We start from the raw sequence: 15,357 nt of genomic DNA on the forward strand, positions 1-15,357 counted from the left end.
ATATATATATATATATATATATATATATATATATATATATATATATATATATGTCAACCACTGACCTCATCACCCATGTGAGACTGAAACTCAAACTTCATCGGTGGACAGAATGCTGCAGGGTACATCTCCATGAATCTCTGTTTATCACTCCGGGGCTCCAAATTGTCAACTGCATTCTCAATAATGTCTAAGCCTTCATGTCTGGAAGTTTCAAGATTATACTCTGCAGAGAGGTATGTTCTCAGGGCTCTGTTCAGACTTGCATGGTAGCCAAGATCACAGCACTTAAAAAATAAAAGAACACCATATATGAAAATTAACTCAAAATGGATCAAAGACCTACACGTGACAACTACAACTATAAAATACTTAGAAGAAAACACAGGAGTGATCCTTGATGACCTTGCATTAGGCATTGGTTTCTTGGATACAGCATCAAAAGCACAAGCACCAAAAGAAAAAATAAATTGTTTGAAGACTTTTGTGCTTCAAAGGGCACTATCAAGTAAAAAGATAACCCACAGGATGGGAAATTTTTTTGCAAATCATATCTGATCTAAAAACTTTGTATCCAGAATATATAAAGAAATCCTACAACTCAATAATAAAAAGACATATAGCCCAACTAAACAATGGGCAATGGAATTGGACGGACATTTCTCAAAAACACATACAAATGGTCAACAAGCACATGAAATGATGCTCAACATCATTAGTCATCAGGGAAATGCAAATCAAAACCACAAAGAGATACCACATCACACCCACAAGTATGATTATAATGAAAAAGACAAATAACGGGCATTGGGGAGGATGTAGAGAAACTGGAATTTTTATACACTGCTAATGGGAATGTGATATATTGTAGCCTCTTTGGAAGGGTCTGACAGTTCATCGAAGAGTTAAACACACAGTTAACATATGACTTGGCAATTCCACTTCTAGTAATACACACAAGAAAAGTAAAAAAAAAATTCCAAAAAAACTGGTACATCAATGTTTAAAGCAGCATTATTTTTTAAAGTGTTTGTTTATATTTGAGAGAAAGAGAGAGAATGAGTGGGGGAGGGGCAGAGAGAGAAGGGATAGGGGATCCACAGTGGACTTTGTACTGACAGCAGAGAGCCTGATGTAGGGCTTGAACTCACGAGGTCATGAGTGGGATCATGACCTGATCCAAAAGTCGTGAGATCATGACCTGAGCCAAAAGTTGGACGCTTAACTGACAAAGCCACCTAGGTGCCCCTAAACCAGTATTATAAATAATGGCTGAAAAGTGGAAACAACCTAAAAATGCCCAACTAATTGACAAAACTAAACATTATCCAGTCATACAGAAGAACGAGGTACTGATAACATGCTACATCATAGATCAACCTTGAAACATTATTTTAAGTGAATGAAACCAGCCATAAGAGACCACACCTTGTAGGATTCCATTTATATGAAATGTCCACAATAGGTAAATCTGTAGAGACAGAAGGTAGATTAATGGTGCTAGGGGATGTAAAAACTGGGGTGATGGTGGTGGCTAAGGGGTATAGGATTTCTCTTTGGAGTAATGAAAATATTCTATAAAGGACTGTGGTGACAGCTACACAACTCTGAATATACTACAAGCCAATTGTAGCCTTTTAATAAGTGAACTATATGGTATGTGAATAATATCTAAAGAAAGCTGTTAAAAAATAAAAGCAAAAGCAAATACTGAAAGGAAATAATAAAAAATAGCATTTAAGGTTATTTGTGCATACTGATCCTACGATTTTTTTTGAAATCCATGTAGGATGCAAACATACTAACTGTAATGTTTTGGATCTGCATAATTTACTGAGGACTCAATAATAATCTGTACTCTTTCAGAAGTGAGAAAACAGCTTTAAATCTGCCAGAAAAGTTCAGGAATGCCTTCTTTCTTATCCCCAGAACAAAATTTGTAAATAAGAAATGACTGACAAAGTCCTTTTATCAGAGAGAGAATTTGGGGATTCTTATATCTTCACTATCTTTAATTTGTATTTGCATTTATTTTCTTCATGTTGCATTTTAAGAGAATACAATTTTAAAAACGTAACTGTGGATGTGGGTGCCTGTGTGTCTCAGTCGGTTAAGTGTCTGACTTCGGCTCAGGTCATCTCGCAGTTCGTGAGTTTGAGCTTCACGTCAGGCTCTGTGCTGACAGCTCAGAACCTGGAGCCTGCTTTGGATACTGTGTCTTCCTCTCTCTCTGCTCTCCTCCATTAATGCTCTCTTTCTCTCTCAAAAATAAAATAAACTTAAAAAAAATTAAAAAAATATAACTCTGGATATTGGTCAGCTATAAATTACTGAAAGAATTTTAAATTTGTACATAAAAGCAATATAAATCTCCTAAAGAGGGAGTGGTTTTAAAAGGTACAAAACCAGGTCATCCCTATATTGTTCTAATGCAATCCAATCAATTCAATTTGATTCAGTTTAACCTAGTAATTAGATGTCTATTAGGTGCCTGGGAATTTGCTAGGCTCCAGGAATACGAAGACTGGAATACAGTAAAATGTAATTTCCATTCTCAAGGAATTCGAATATAAGTTGTCCATTACTTTGCTACTAAAAGAACACTAGAGGGGCACAAACGAAGTAACATCCACCAGGATATGAACCATCAGATCTGTTTTTTTTTTTTAATTTTTTAATGTTTATTTATTTTTGAGACAGAGCATGAGCATGGGAGGGGCAGAGAGAGGGAGACACACAATCCGAAGCAGGCTCCAGGCTCTGAGCTGTCAGCACAGAGCCTGATGCAGGGCTCAAACCCACGAACCACAAGATCATGACCTGAACCGAAGGACTGAGCCACCCAGGCGCCCCCATCACATCTGTTTTTATGAAGGTACAGATTCAATCACTGACCTGTCCTTTGAAATGTCAACATATTTACTTCTACCCTCACACTCCAATTTTAGAATTATTAAATTTGGGATTTTTCTATGAAGACATTATAAAATCTTGCTGTTCAGAGTGTGGTCTATAGACCATCAGCATCACCTGAAGCTGATCAAAAATGCAGAATCTAAGGCCCCACCCCTGATCTGCTGAATTATAATCTGAAGTTAAAAAAAAAATCCACAGGGGATTTATACGTACATTAAAAGTTTTGAGAAGCACTACACTAAAACACTGATTTTAAAAAGGTCCTGTAGGGCACCTGGGTGGCTCAGTCGGTTAAGCATCTGACTTTGGCTCAGGTCATGATCTCACAGTTCGTGAGCGCGAGTCCCACATCAGGTAAGCTCAAGCTTGGGGTTGAGCCGTTTGGGGTGAGCATGAGCCCCACTCTGGATGAACACAAACCCCGCTTCAGTTGAGCCCCCCTTCTTTCTCTCTCCCTGTGCCTCTCTGCCCCTTGCTCACTTGTGCCCTCTATCTCTCTCTCTCTCAAAAAAATAAATAAATAAAAGGGACTGTAACCCTGTCCATTGGCGGTTATTTCTACTAGTGGGCAAGAGAATATCCTTGATTAAATATTATTTGATTTACAAAATCAGAAAAAGGCTATGTCACATTTACAAATGCAAGCAGAATACAGTTGTGAAATGAAGCAGTCTCATCATTGATACATTTCTAGCGGAATTGGCTGCACTCAAATACAGAGAATGATCTTCAGTTAATTAAAAAATTCTAGTTTCAGATGAACAAAGTCCTCTTTTATTCCTTTTGCGCCTCAAAATCCATAAAGGTTCTGTGTAGCCGTTTTATACACATCAGAGGGACCAAAAAATTATTCCACCTTTCAGTAATACCTCATCTTGTGAAAACAGGAATTAGGAAAGGAAATGGCCTCGTTTCTTTGAAATGTACTTGTGCTTCAAAACATACCACTATTCTGAAAGAAGACAGATTCAGCTTGATTATAATGAAGCTGCTTTATTTTAGGAGTACTGATCTCAGTGGGAGTTCATGGAAAATTGATATTAAGAGGAAGAAACAACTTAGAGAAAAGCACCCTCCACACAAACCAAGTGTCTTTTCAACAGAGAAAGGAAGAGCAAGGGGAAAAGAGAAAAAATAAAGAAATTCAACCACCAACTACCTAACTGAGGTAGAGTTCTGAAAAATACATGTTAAGTTTGTATTAGTCCCAGACGTAAACTCAAATTTCTAAGAGTTGCTTCTTTGGGGGAGTAAATGTCAAAGTTAGGAAAGCACGGTGCATGCTTTGGCATCCAACTGGGGCCAGGTGGATTTGGTAGGTCTGGTCCTAGTAAGGCAGCCTGGCTTTAAGCTGCGGTTTCCTAAGAGGCTGGGGAGAAGTACGCGTGTGACTTCACACCCAACCCAGAAGGACTCCCCAGGTGTCTTCTGGATTTTGAATGCTATACCTCACCATGGAGGCTTCTGTGATGAACTTGGTGGACAATAGCCTTCTCTGATCCCTAGGGAGCTTATCAGTCTAGAAGATCACTTAATTAGCATGCTTCTGTTACTTCTGATATGCAGCACCGTCTATGCTCTAGGTTTTTCACGCATCCTGGACTTTAAAAGAAACAATAAAATTCTCTTTCAAGGTCTCCCGAGACAGCAAAGCCAGCCACAGAATCGTCTCTTTTCTAAACTGGAAGCTAAATGACACTGGATATGTTAAGATTCACGATACTTGGTTAAAAGGCCTCAAGGAATTCTATGGAGCTTATGAATTATTAATGACGATAAGAAAAGCCAGCTTCTGCACAAAGAGTTGAGTTATAACCCAAATGCCTTTCATGATGAAAATACATAAGAAACCAGTAAGATATTTCATGAAAACAAAACAGTGTTGTTCTGATGGGTGGAAACCTGAATGGACACATACAATTATGGATTAAAATTGGGGAAGGAAAGAGTGTTGGAAGTAGAAGGGAATTCGTTTTCTAATATCCTAAGAGCTGTCAAGATATATCCCACTAGGTATTAGTCTAAATCACCACAGTAAGCTAGCTTCTTTAGGCAAAAGGGTTGCAAATAGTATCAGAAGTAAAGATGAAATCCAGGTTTTGAGAACTGTGACAAACACTTCATCTTGCTCCAAAGGCTGAGAGGTTGGCTGATATATATACTTGGTGGTTATACAGTCAGGTATAAATGGATCCCAGCTATTCAGGGAGAGAATTTGTTTGTATAAACTCTTAGGACATGAGAAGCCCTACTGGGCAGAAGTTTGGTCCTAGATGGGAGTGAAGAGAATGGCACTCCAAAGGAAACAAGTCCTACACGTGTTTTCGGAATAGTAATAGCCAATATCATTCGCAGGGCAGCCCCAAGCTCCTAGGTGACTGTAGGTGTCATGAGAATGGAGAGAGAAGGAACTCTTCTGCAGAAGTATTCTACCTTAACTTCATCATTCCTGCCTCCACCAGAGAGGCTTCCTTGATCTTTTGTCCTGGGTCCCGTCTCTGGCTTTTTAATTAATGAGCTTTGGCTTTGACCATTCCAGAGTCCTGGGTATTGGGTAACGACTTGGTCTACCCCTTACTTTGAGTCTTTCTACAGTAGTGCAACCTGAGCAAACAATTGCAAAAACGGTTTTCACATAACCCAGGACCAGAAATAGGTAAGTTCACAGCTTTTTCAGACGTCAAATGAAGAAAGTTGATTTCTTCTGATTAAATTATCTTTGTCCCTTACTATTTTCCTCTCTAGCTATTCAGTACTTCACCTCAGAAACCACAAACTTGTTTTGTGAGAGATGGGCATCCTGTGGGACTGAACTGGATGTTTAAAATTCTACAGGCAACTTTTGCACACCTGCTCTCATGTCTGGGTTCCTGATGGTCCATAAAGAGCTGACAATTTAATTCTTGCTACTGCTTTAATAACCACAGCCAAGCATTTAGCAAAACTTGTTTTGAGTTTCTTCTGTGCAACAAAAATGTCAAAATGGTACATCGAAATGGATACAAAGTAGGAAACAGGAGGAGAATGGAGGTTGCATATGCTTGAGCCAATGAGTAGGACCAATAATCCTTTGTGGCCTAATACATGTCCCGCTCCATGGGCACTTATTTTTCTCAGAGGAGCTGCCACCAGACGCACTTTATCTCCAGGACAAATCTCTGTAACCACCCTGAATCAAATCACAAAGGAGGAGAGAGAACAAAGCAAGCCCAGATAAATAGGTCAGGTGGTAAATGCTATGGAGAAGACAGAGGACTAGGGAGTGCTGGGGGAAAGGGTGTGGGTCTTTTATATAGGGCAGCTGGGTGCAACATGAATGAAAAGAAGGAATCTGCAAAGCTCTGGAAGAGTGTCCTAGACAATGAGTAGAAAGGGCCCAGACAGGAAAAAGTTTACAGGAGTCTGGGGAATAGAGACACCAATGTACCCAAAGCATATGGTGACTAAAGAGGAAGTTGCAAAAGATGACACGGAGTGGCAGGTGGGCGCCAGTTCACATAAGGTCTTGGTGAATAGTTTAGATTTTATTCTAAAGACAATGGGAAGCCTTTGGAGAATTTTAAATAGGTATCAACAGGTCTGGTTTATATTTAATACTCTGGCTGCTTGGGAGGGGAATGGATTACTGATTAGAAGGTCTTAAGTGGAAGATGGGTAACATCTTAGAAAGCTAAGTGTAGGCAGGAGACGAAGAGCTTTGTCTAGGAGACAGCACAAGCAGCAAGAAATAGCAAGATTTGGGATATTTAGGAGGTACAGATGACAGGATTTGCTGATGCATTTATATGTGAGAAATGAGAGAACTGGGTTTTTGGTTTACACAAATGGGTGGAAAGGCGTGCCACTTGCTAAGGTATAAAAAATGGATGAGAAAAAGTGGTTATGTGCATGGAGAATGATGATGATGAAAGGGGAAATGGAGATAAAAAGCTGAGCATATGACATGTTCAAGATGCCCATTAGGCATCTGGTCAGAGATGTCCAGAAGGCAGTTGGATACAAATCTGAAGCCCTGCAAGATGATCAGGACTGGTGACAGAAATCCAGCAGCCATCAAGGCAAGGGACCAAGAGGTAGAAAGCCAAGGACCATGCCTTAGGCGACTTTCAACATTCACAGCCAAGATGGAACAACCAGCCCTAGAGACTTAGAGCAGCCTGTGCTGCAGGTGGAAAACAGGCGGGTGCAGTTTCCTTTAACAAAGCCCATGGCATCTCCATCGGAAGGAACTTTTAAAGCCATCTACTTTCGTCATCTAACCCATTTCAGTTTTTAAATCCCCTTTCAATCACAAAAGGATAAAAACACACAAATCAGTTTACATGATAACTACACCATCCTAACCCATTTACCATGATCTCTGTATCATCTTCCTAATAGGAGTTCAGGTCAAATGGGGGCCGCAGTATTCCAATTTGGCAGGTTTTCATGGATAAATCTTAATACTATTATGTATGGGCATACGTCAAACTAAGAAAAATCTGAACTCTGAATAAGCTGCTGTTTAATTAAACACATGTCTCTAGAGACAAAAGGATAAGGCTAAAAGCTTTAGCACAGAGGATTACTTAAACATGATAAAGTAAACACGACATGCAGTATATGATGTAATCTAATTTCAATTTCATTCTGTATAAATGGCTAATAAAATACATGACAGATATCTTTACCAGGAAAATTAGTTGCAGGAGGGGATTATTCTGTTGCAGTATTCCATAAGAGTAACAAAGATTTATCCTTCATATGACAAGGTGACCTGCAAACTTTTACAGGGAGTAATTTGAAACTGTGAAACTATATCAAAAGATGACAAATACTTTATTATTACCGGGCAGGAGCCATGGGACAAAGTACCAATGGAATTCTACTGTTGAGGACTGTGTTCCTCTGAATACCTTTTGAGGATGGACTGAAAGAGGCCACATCACCAGTTGTTTTAAGAATTCCAGATATAGGGGCACCTGGGTGGCTCAGTTGGTTAAGCGTCTGACTTCCGCTCAGGTCATGATCTCACGGCCTATGGGTTCGAGCTCTGCCTCAGGCTCTGTGCTGACAGCTCAGAGCCTGGAGCCTGTTTCAGATTCTATGTCTCCCTCCCTCTCTGCCCCTCCCACGCTCATGCTCGCGCTCTCTCTCTCTCTCAAAAATAAACAAACATTAAAAAAATTTTTAAGAATTCCAGATATAGAGAAGGCTGAATTTGATTACAGATCTAGGTATTATGGGAAATGAGACTTGTGCTCTCCTCTAACTCTTTTCTCTTAGCAAATCATAATCACTTGAATCTCCACATTCAATTACAAATATTTGTTGCCTGCAGGATTTTACTTCTGGGTTGCAATGCATCCCAATTATAACAGAATTACTTACAGTCTTGTTTTCTTGTTTTTTTTTTTTTTTAGAGAGAGAGAGAGAGAGAGAGAGAGAGGAGAGTGTGTGCATGTGTGTGCACAAGAGCAAGCAGGGGAGGAGCAGAGAGGGAGAGAATCCCATGCACAGTCCACACCCAGAGCAAAGCCTGACATGGGGCTTGATCCCACGACCACAAACAAGATCATGACCGGAGCTGAAACCAAGTGTGGGAAGCTTAACCGAATAAGCCACCCAGGTGCCCCAGTTACAGTCTTTTTTGCACTTATTGTTGGGGATACTAATGATCATCATGTGAAATCTTTCACATAAATGTGAAATCTTTTATTTATAAAACTACAATCTATTTTCCTTTATAATTATGCCTTTATTCTCCCAAACCAATTAAATTTCCTTTGGCCAATATTTACAATATATTCCTTATAACAATATTTATATTTCTTATAATTTACATTTATGCTTAAAGTAACATAATAAACATCCTTTATTGTTGTGAAATTAACTATATTCCATTTGCTACCTGATTTCAAGCTAAGAGATTGTTACTCTACAAACGAAAATTTACTTAGGCCTTTCAGGGGAGAAACCATTTTAAACAGTCTTCTGCTTAAGTGACACTCTGGATTAACTAACAGTTCATTCTCTCAATCATAGGTCAGCAAGCTATGGCCAGTGGATTAAATCTAGCCCAAGGGCTGGATGTGGTAAATAAAGTTTGATTGCAACATAACCACACCCAATTGCTTACTTATCTATGGCTGCTTTTGCACTACGGTAATTGCGACAGAGACCATATGACTCACAAGGCCTCAAGTATTTACTATCTAGTCCCTTTCAGAAAAAGCTTGTCTACTTCTGCTCTAAAGCACAGTGACCAAGACCAAGGCCACTGTGAACACACACAGCCAGTAGGTGCTCTTTAATACTCTTGTACATTTTTTTCTCCAACAATTCATCTATATGTTTCCCAGCCGATTGTAAAATATGTGCAATTTGTATTTATTATAAATTTATTAAATATTATAAATCTACTAAAATAGGTATTAAAGGAGCCTGGGTGGTATAATAGGTGGCTGGGTGGCACCTAAGGGTTCGACTTTGGCTCTGGTCATGATCTCACGGTTCATGGGTTTGAGCCCCACATCGAGCTCCACGCTGATAGCTCAGAGCCTGGAGCCTGCCTTGGATTCTGTCTGTCTGTCTGTCTGTCTGTCTGTCTCTCTCAGTCCCTCCCCTACTCGTGCTCTCTTTCAAAAATAAATAATAAAGGGGCGCCTGGGTGGCGCAGTCGGTTAAGCGTCCGACTTCAGCCAGGTCACGATCTCGCGGTCCGTGGGTTCGAGCCCTGCGTCGGGCTCTGGGCTGATGGCTCGGAGCCTGGAGCCTGTTTCCGATTCTGTGTCTCCCTCTCTCTCTGCCCCTCCCCCGTTCATGCTCTGTCTCTCTCTGTCCCAAAAATAAATAAACGTTGAAAAAAAAAATAAAAAAAATAAACATTAACAAAATTAAAAAAAAAAAGACTTAAGAGTGAACAAAACTGATACCAAATTAGGCAAAAGTTGTGCCAAATGCAACATTGTGAAAACACTAAATATCTACAGCATTTTTGTTCCACATTAAAGATCTCAGAAATAGAAACCACAACTACCCAGTAGATAAGCTTTGTACAAAAGAAGACTACTCAGAGCTCTATGAAAAGAAAAATCATAATATTGTAAGACTGGAAAGTACAAGTACATTGGTATGCTTTACATTAATACTTAAGGCATGCTTTCATCATATTTTACTTTTTTCTTTTTTTAGATATAAAATGTGCCATACTTACGGAAAAGCGTGAAACATATATACTGCTTTTAAAGTCCCCAAATTCCTCTCCTAAATCACCTCATCCCTTCTCCCTAGAGATAACTGTATTTGCAGTACCCAAAAATGTCTAAACCTTGTTTGGTATACTATATTCAAATATTTCCAGTTGAACTAATACTTGGTTAACAACTGAGCCTTCATTTTCTTCATTATATTACCTTCGATAAACTTCAGAGGTCTGATAGCTTACATTGTTAGTTTGAATTTGATCAAGTTCATTTACATACTAAATTTATAGAAGTGTTGTTTGCGGGGTAGAGTTCATCACAAAATTAAGTTAATAATTGCAACAAAGCACAACGGAGAATTTAAGATTTATTAAAAATAAATTCCAGAAGAAATCCAATAGCTATTACTTAGAAATAGAATGCTTCCAGATCGATAGCCACTTCTCAGAGAGACAGAGACAAAGGTATATTAATTCAAACTAACAGTGATAGGTAAAGGTGAAGTTTATAAAAAATAGACAAATTGGAATTATTAAATATATTTGTAAAAAAAACATTAGATTACCTTCAAATACACAGAAAAGACTTGAACTAGTCTATCAAAGTGTTACATTAGATTTTTTTTTTTTTATTTTTTTTTTTCAACGGTTTTTTTTTTTTTGGGACAGAGAGAGACAGAGCATGAACGGGGGAGGGGCAGAGAGAGAGGGAGACACAGAATCGGAAACAGGCTCCAGGCTCTGAGCCATCAGCCCAGAGCCCGACGCGGGGCTCGAACTCACGGAGAGCGAGATCGTGACCTGGCTGAAGTTGGACGCTTAACCGACTGCGCCACCCAGGCGCCTCTAGATTTTTTAGAACTGTAGTAATTAACAAAAGAGGATTCCATTGAATCGGGTTTCAAACAGTACATGTGTAAAGTGATTAATCTGAAGTGCCTAAAAATATGTTATTCTTTAATTTACAACATTTTTTTAAAGGTTTATTTACTTAAGTAATCTCTACATTGAATGTGGGGCTCGAATGCACAACCATGAGGTCAAGAATCGCATGCTCCTCCGACTGAGCCAGCCAGGCGGCCCTTTCATTTACATAATTAATTTGAACTCTAAAAAAGCATTTTGGGGGCACCTGGCTGGCTCAGTCGGTTGGCTGGGCATAACTCTTGATCTCGGCTCAAGTCGTGATCTCACAGCTCGTGGGACACAGTTCCAAGATTTGGCTCTGCACTGGCAGCACAGAGCCTGCTTGGGAGTCTCTCTCTCTGTCCCTCCACTTCCTCTGTGCATTCTCTCTCAAAATAAAAAAAAAAGCATTTTGCTAACCAAAAATAAGTATACTTCCAAATTAACAGGCTCTAAATTCAAGAAGTTTTGGAATACCCTGTTTGTTGCAAGGGGAAAACACTTAACTCTGATGGAGCCATCAGAGTCACATTACCCCAAGCCAGTGATCAATTTTAGCATCATTACTGGTGGTTTAATCAGATGTTGTTACGTATCTACATAAGACACAGCAACATAACCTATGGTGTAACTGCTGCAAAGTGCTTAACTTGAATTTATCAAGACTTTAAATAACATTTACTTTGTAGGAAATGCAGGGAATAGAGAAACAGGTTAACTGACACCATAACGAATGGACACAAATCCAGAAGCTGAGATGTTCTGAGGAACAACTGTCCATGTCTCAATAGGGGCTTTGTTAGATTAAAAAAAAACAACAAACCAAAGGAACACATCACCCAGATGCAATGTGTGATCCTAAATTTGGTCTAGGCTAGACACACTAGCTATAAAATGTTTTTGGGGGGGGGTCATAATTAGGAATATGGTCTGGCCATTAGAGGAGTTAAAATTTTCCTAAACGGAAAATTTTCTGAAATGGAAAGATGGAGATTACTGAAAAAAGTAGGTTAAAAAGCCGTATATAAAATATGCTTTCATACTCTTCTGGTATAAAAATGTGTATGTGGACACAAAAAAGTCTACATTTTAGCAGTGATGATCTGGGGTGGTAAGAATGTGATCATGCTATTTTTGCATGTAATTTCTTCTAATTTTCTACAAAGTACATGTACTAATTCTGTAATAATAAGAGACTGTTTCAAAATACAAATTCTATGGGAAATGTGTATGACTGTTTTATACCAATAGATCCATTCATCATGGTCTAGCGTAGGAAATTAATAAGAGAAGAGACATATTATTGACACAAATAGAACGAAGGGAGGAATATATAAAAAAGGTCTCAACTTGAATTCTTAATTATTTACAATGCTTTGATTCAGTAAAGATACATTTAGCATCTTCCATGTCATTTCATATATAAAATGTTATGCATTAAAAACGTCTTGACTTTTTCCTCACTAGAGGTATTCACAACTCTTCCAATAATTATTAGATAGCTCACTATAAAAGTGATTTTGCTACATAAGCTCACAAAACATAAAGGATTCTAGATGCCTCTGCATAATATAATCATTCTGTTTCTTTTTCATCAGTAAGGGTCAAGCTTAATGGTTTTTAGGATCACCACTGTATATGCAAATTGCATTCCTACAAAATAAGCAGCCATTTTGGAACATATACATTCACACTCTGCCTCAAAGATGAGTCAATGAATGCATAATTTTTACTGAGAGGATTCAACTTCAATTGAATATGACAACAAACCCATTTCTTATTTCTTTCAAAATTCATAATGAAGTTGTATTATTTGAGAATTACTCACAATTTATTATTTTTTTGAAAGTGGGGGGGGAGGGACAGAGAGAGAGAGAGAAGGAGAGAGAGAGAGAGAGAGAGAGAGATAGAATCCCAAGCAGGCTCTGTCCGCACTGTCAGCGCAGAGCCCAATGTGGGGCTCAAACCCAAGATCTGTGAGATTATGACCTGAGTTGAAGTTGGATGCTTTAACCAACTGAGCAAGCCAGGCACCCTGAGAATTACTCACATTTTAAATTTAAGGCTGATCTTTTAAAAGTCCATCCTTTCTTAAAATTGAAAATTACCTGATATATTTAACCATTACTTATTTACATCAGAGTTAATTAGTTTGGAGGTTAAATGTCTGAGTTTGAAGCCTATCATACCTCCTAACTGTGTAACCTTCGATAAGCTATCTGGCCTAAGCCTCAATGTTTTAATCTATAAAATGTAGAAAATAGTATTTACCTCATGAGGTTTGTGATGAATTGGTGAGATTATGTGTAGAAACCTGCCTGTCACAGACTAAGAGCTCTATAAATATCCACGACAGTGACTGTTGCAGACTGAATCTGGAGTTCTCTCCTGTCCCTCAAGAGAGCGGATGCAGAATTGAATACGAGAGGCTAATGTCCAGTTGGGGACAAGAGCCCTGAACAGGGGTTTCGGCTCTGTATTTACTGAGCTCACAAGATATTACCCACATGGTGAACATGAAGAAAACAAGACCTTACACACGTTGACACGGAGAAAACAATCAGACAGTAATCATTAACTTGTGTAAGAAGCAAAGGGTCTGGGGGGCAAGTGGGGTTTGTGATCAAAGTACAATAGTATATTGGTGTCAGATGGAAAATACTCATGATCCTGAGTATTTTTACATTTTACCGAGATATTTACAATATCTCAGTAGCTAACCTTGGGCGTTTTTCACCCCTTGGTGGCAGCTTTCCACCCTAAGCTTTTTTCTAACCCATTTATGTAAGTAGAACCTATTTCCCCACAAGTGAATGTGACTTTCCTGAAATGTTAATCCTGTCCTATACATGCCAATAGTACTGAGAATGCTACCACACATCGCCACACAGATGGCCAATGGCTATCTCAATCTTACTATATGTAACAGAACGAGGGCTCCCTGCCCTTCAACCCACTTCTCTCCAGGGTCCCCAACTCAGTAAAAAGCACCATTGTTAACCTAGTTGCTCAGGACCTGAACCTGGAGTCATGTTTATCCTTCTTTCCAACTACTATATCAAATTCCTACTAGCTCTACTTTCAATATATTTTGAATCCAACCAACTACTTCTCACAGGTTTATTGCTACTATGCCAGTCCAAGTCAGCACCATCTCTAGCCTGGACAATGGCAAAAGACTAGATACAGCTCGCTGTTTTCACTCGTCTTCCTCACCCGCCTCAGTCTGCTTTCCACCCAGATGCCAGAATGAGTCTTTAAAATGTCAACTACGTGATGTCACTTCCCTGAGTAAAACCCTTCAATGGCTTCCCGCCACACTTAGAACACAATCTAAACCCCTTTTCCTGTCCAAAAGACCCTAAGCAATTGGGTTTCTGTCTACATTCTCTTCCAGAACCTTCCTCCTCACTTACTCCGTTGTTTGCTATTCCTTGAGCATCTTCAGCTTGCCAAACAAGTCACTGCCTCTATACCTTGAGCCTTACCAGTCCTTCTGTATGAGGGATTCCTTCCCCATATAGGCATAGGGCTCTCCAGCTCACTTCTCTGCTCAAATACCAGGCTTTTCCTGAATACCATCAAAAGAAGTAGACTGATGGTGGTTTTATTAATGGCACTGTCACTACTATATAATGTGTGTGTGCATGTAAATGTGTTCATGAGCTGACTCCTTAACGACTCCATAAACTCCATGAAGACAGGGACTTTTGTTTTGTTCATTGCTGGATCCCCGCTGTCAAGAAGAGTGCTTGGTACCCTGCAGGTGTTAAAGAAATACTTTTCAATATATGGAGACCTTTCCTTGCGTTAAACTCATTTGGGCCTAGCCAAGTACTCCAAAAATAAGCCCTAAACCAAAAAAAAATAAGCAAGTGGGGTAGTTACAAAGAATTAGCTCTATATTCTATATACTTTGCAGAATTCTTACAAATCTAAGTTTAAAAACAGGGGCCATAAAATCATTCATTTTTATTCAGAAAACCTAGAAGTCTAGAAGAAAAAAAATTCCTTTCATCAGAGTGCCATAAGAAAATTAATTACTTGATGAAAATACTTGTAAGAAAGGAAGAGAAAAAAGTTTTTCCTGGTTTTATTACTAAAGGGTTCTGTATGAAGAAATTATGACAGTAGGAGATAAAACTGTTTTTAGACTCAAATTAAAAAAAGAAAAGGCACATCAGGGGTGCCTGGGTGGCTCAGTTGGTTAACCATCTAACAGTGCAGAGCTCGCCTGGGATTCTGTTTCTCTCCCTCTCTCGAAGGTGTCTGCCCCTCTCCTGCTTGCTCACTCCCCAAAATAAACAAACTTCATATATATATATATATATATATATATATATATATATATA

At 38.9% G+C, this 15,357-nt stretch overlaps 1 protein-coding gene across 2 annotated transcripts in view; it reads right to left on the bottom strand.

Moving 5' to 3' along the window:
- The window catches only part of SRGAP1 (SLIT-ROBO Rho GTPase activating protein 1), a 284,228-nt gene that overhangs the window by 74,978 nt on the left and 193,893 nt on the right, over positions 1–15,357 (bottom strand). For both annotated transcript variants that reach the window (XM_040491526.1, XM_040491525.1), the window contains exon 7: positions 66–287. In XM_040491526.1, the coding sequence (XP_040347460.1) occupies positions 66–287 (222 nt within the window). The remainder of the gene's footprint in view (positions 1–65; positions 288–15,357) is intronic.

The sequence above is a fragment of the Herpailurus yagouaroundi genome, unplaced genomic scaffold (genome assembly GCF_014898765.1).
Source record: "Herpailurus yagouaroundi ecotype Mexico unplaced genomic scaffold, PumYag 182, whole genome shotgun sequence".
In the NCBI taxonomy this organism is placed as follows: Eukaryota; Metazoa; Chordata; class Mammalia; order Carnivora; family Felidae; genus Herpailurus; species Herpailurus yagouaroundi.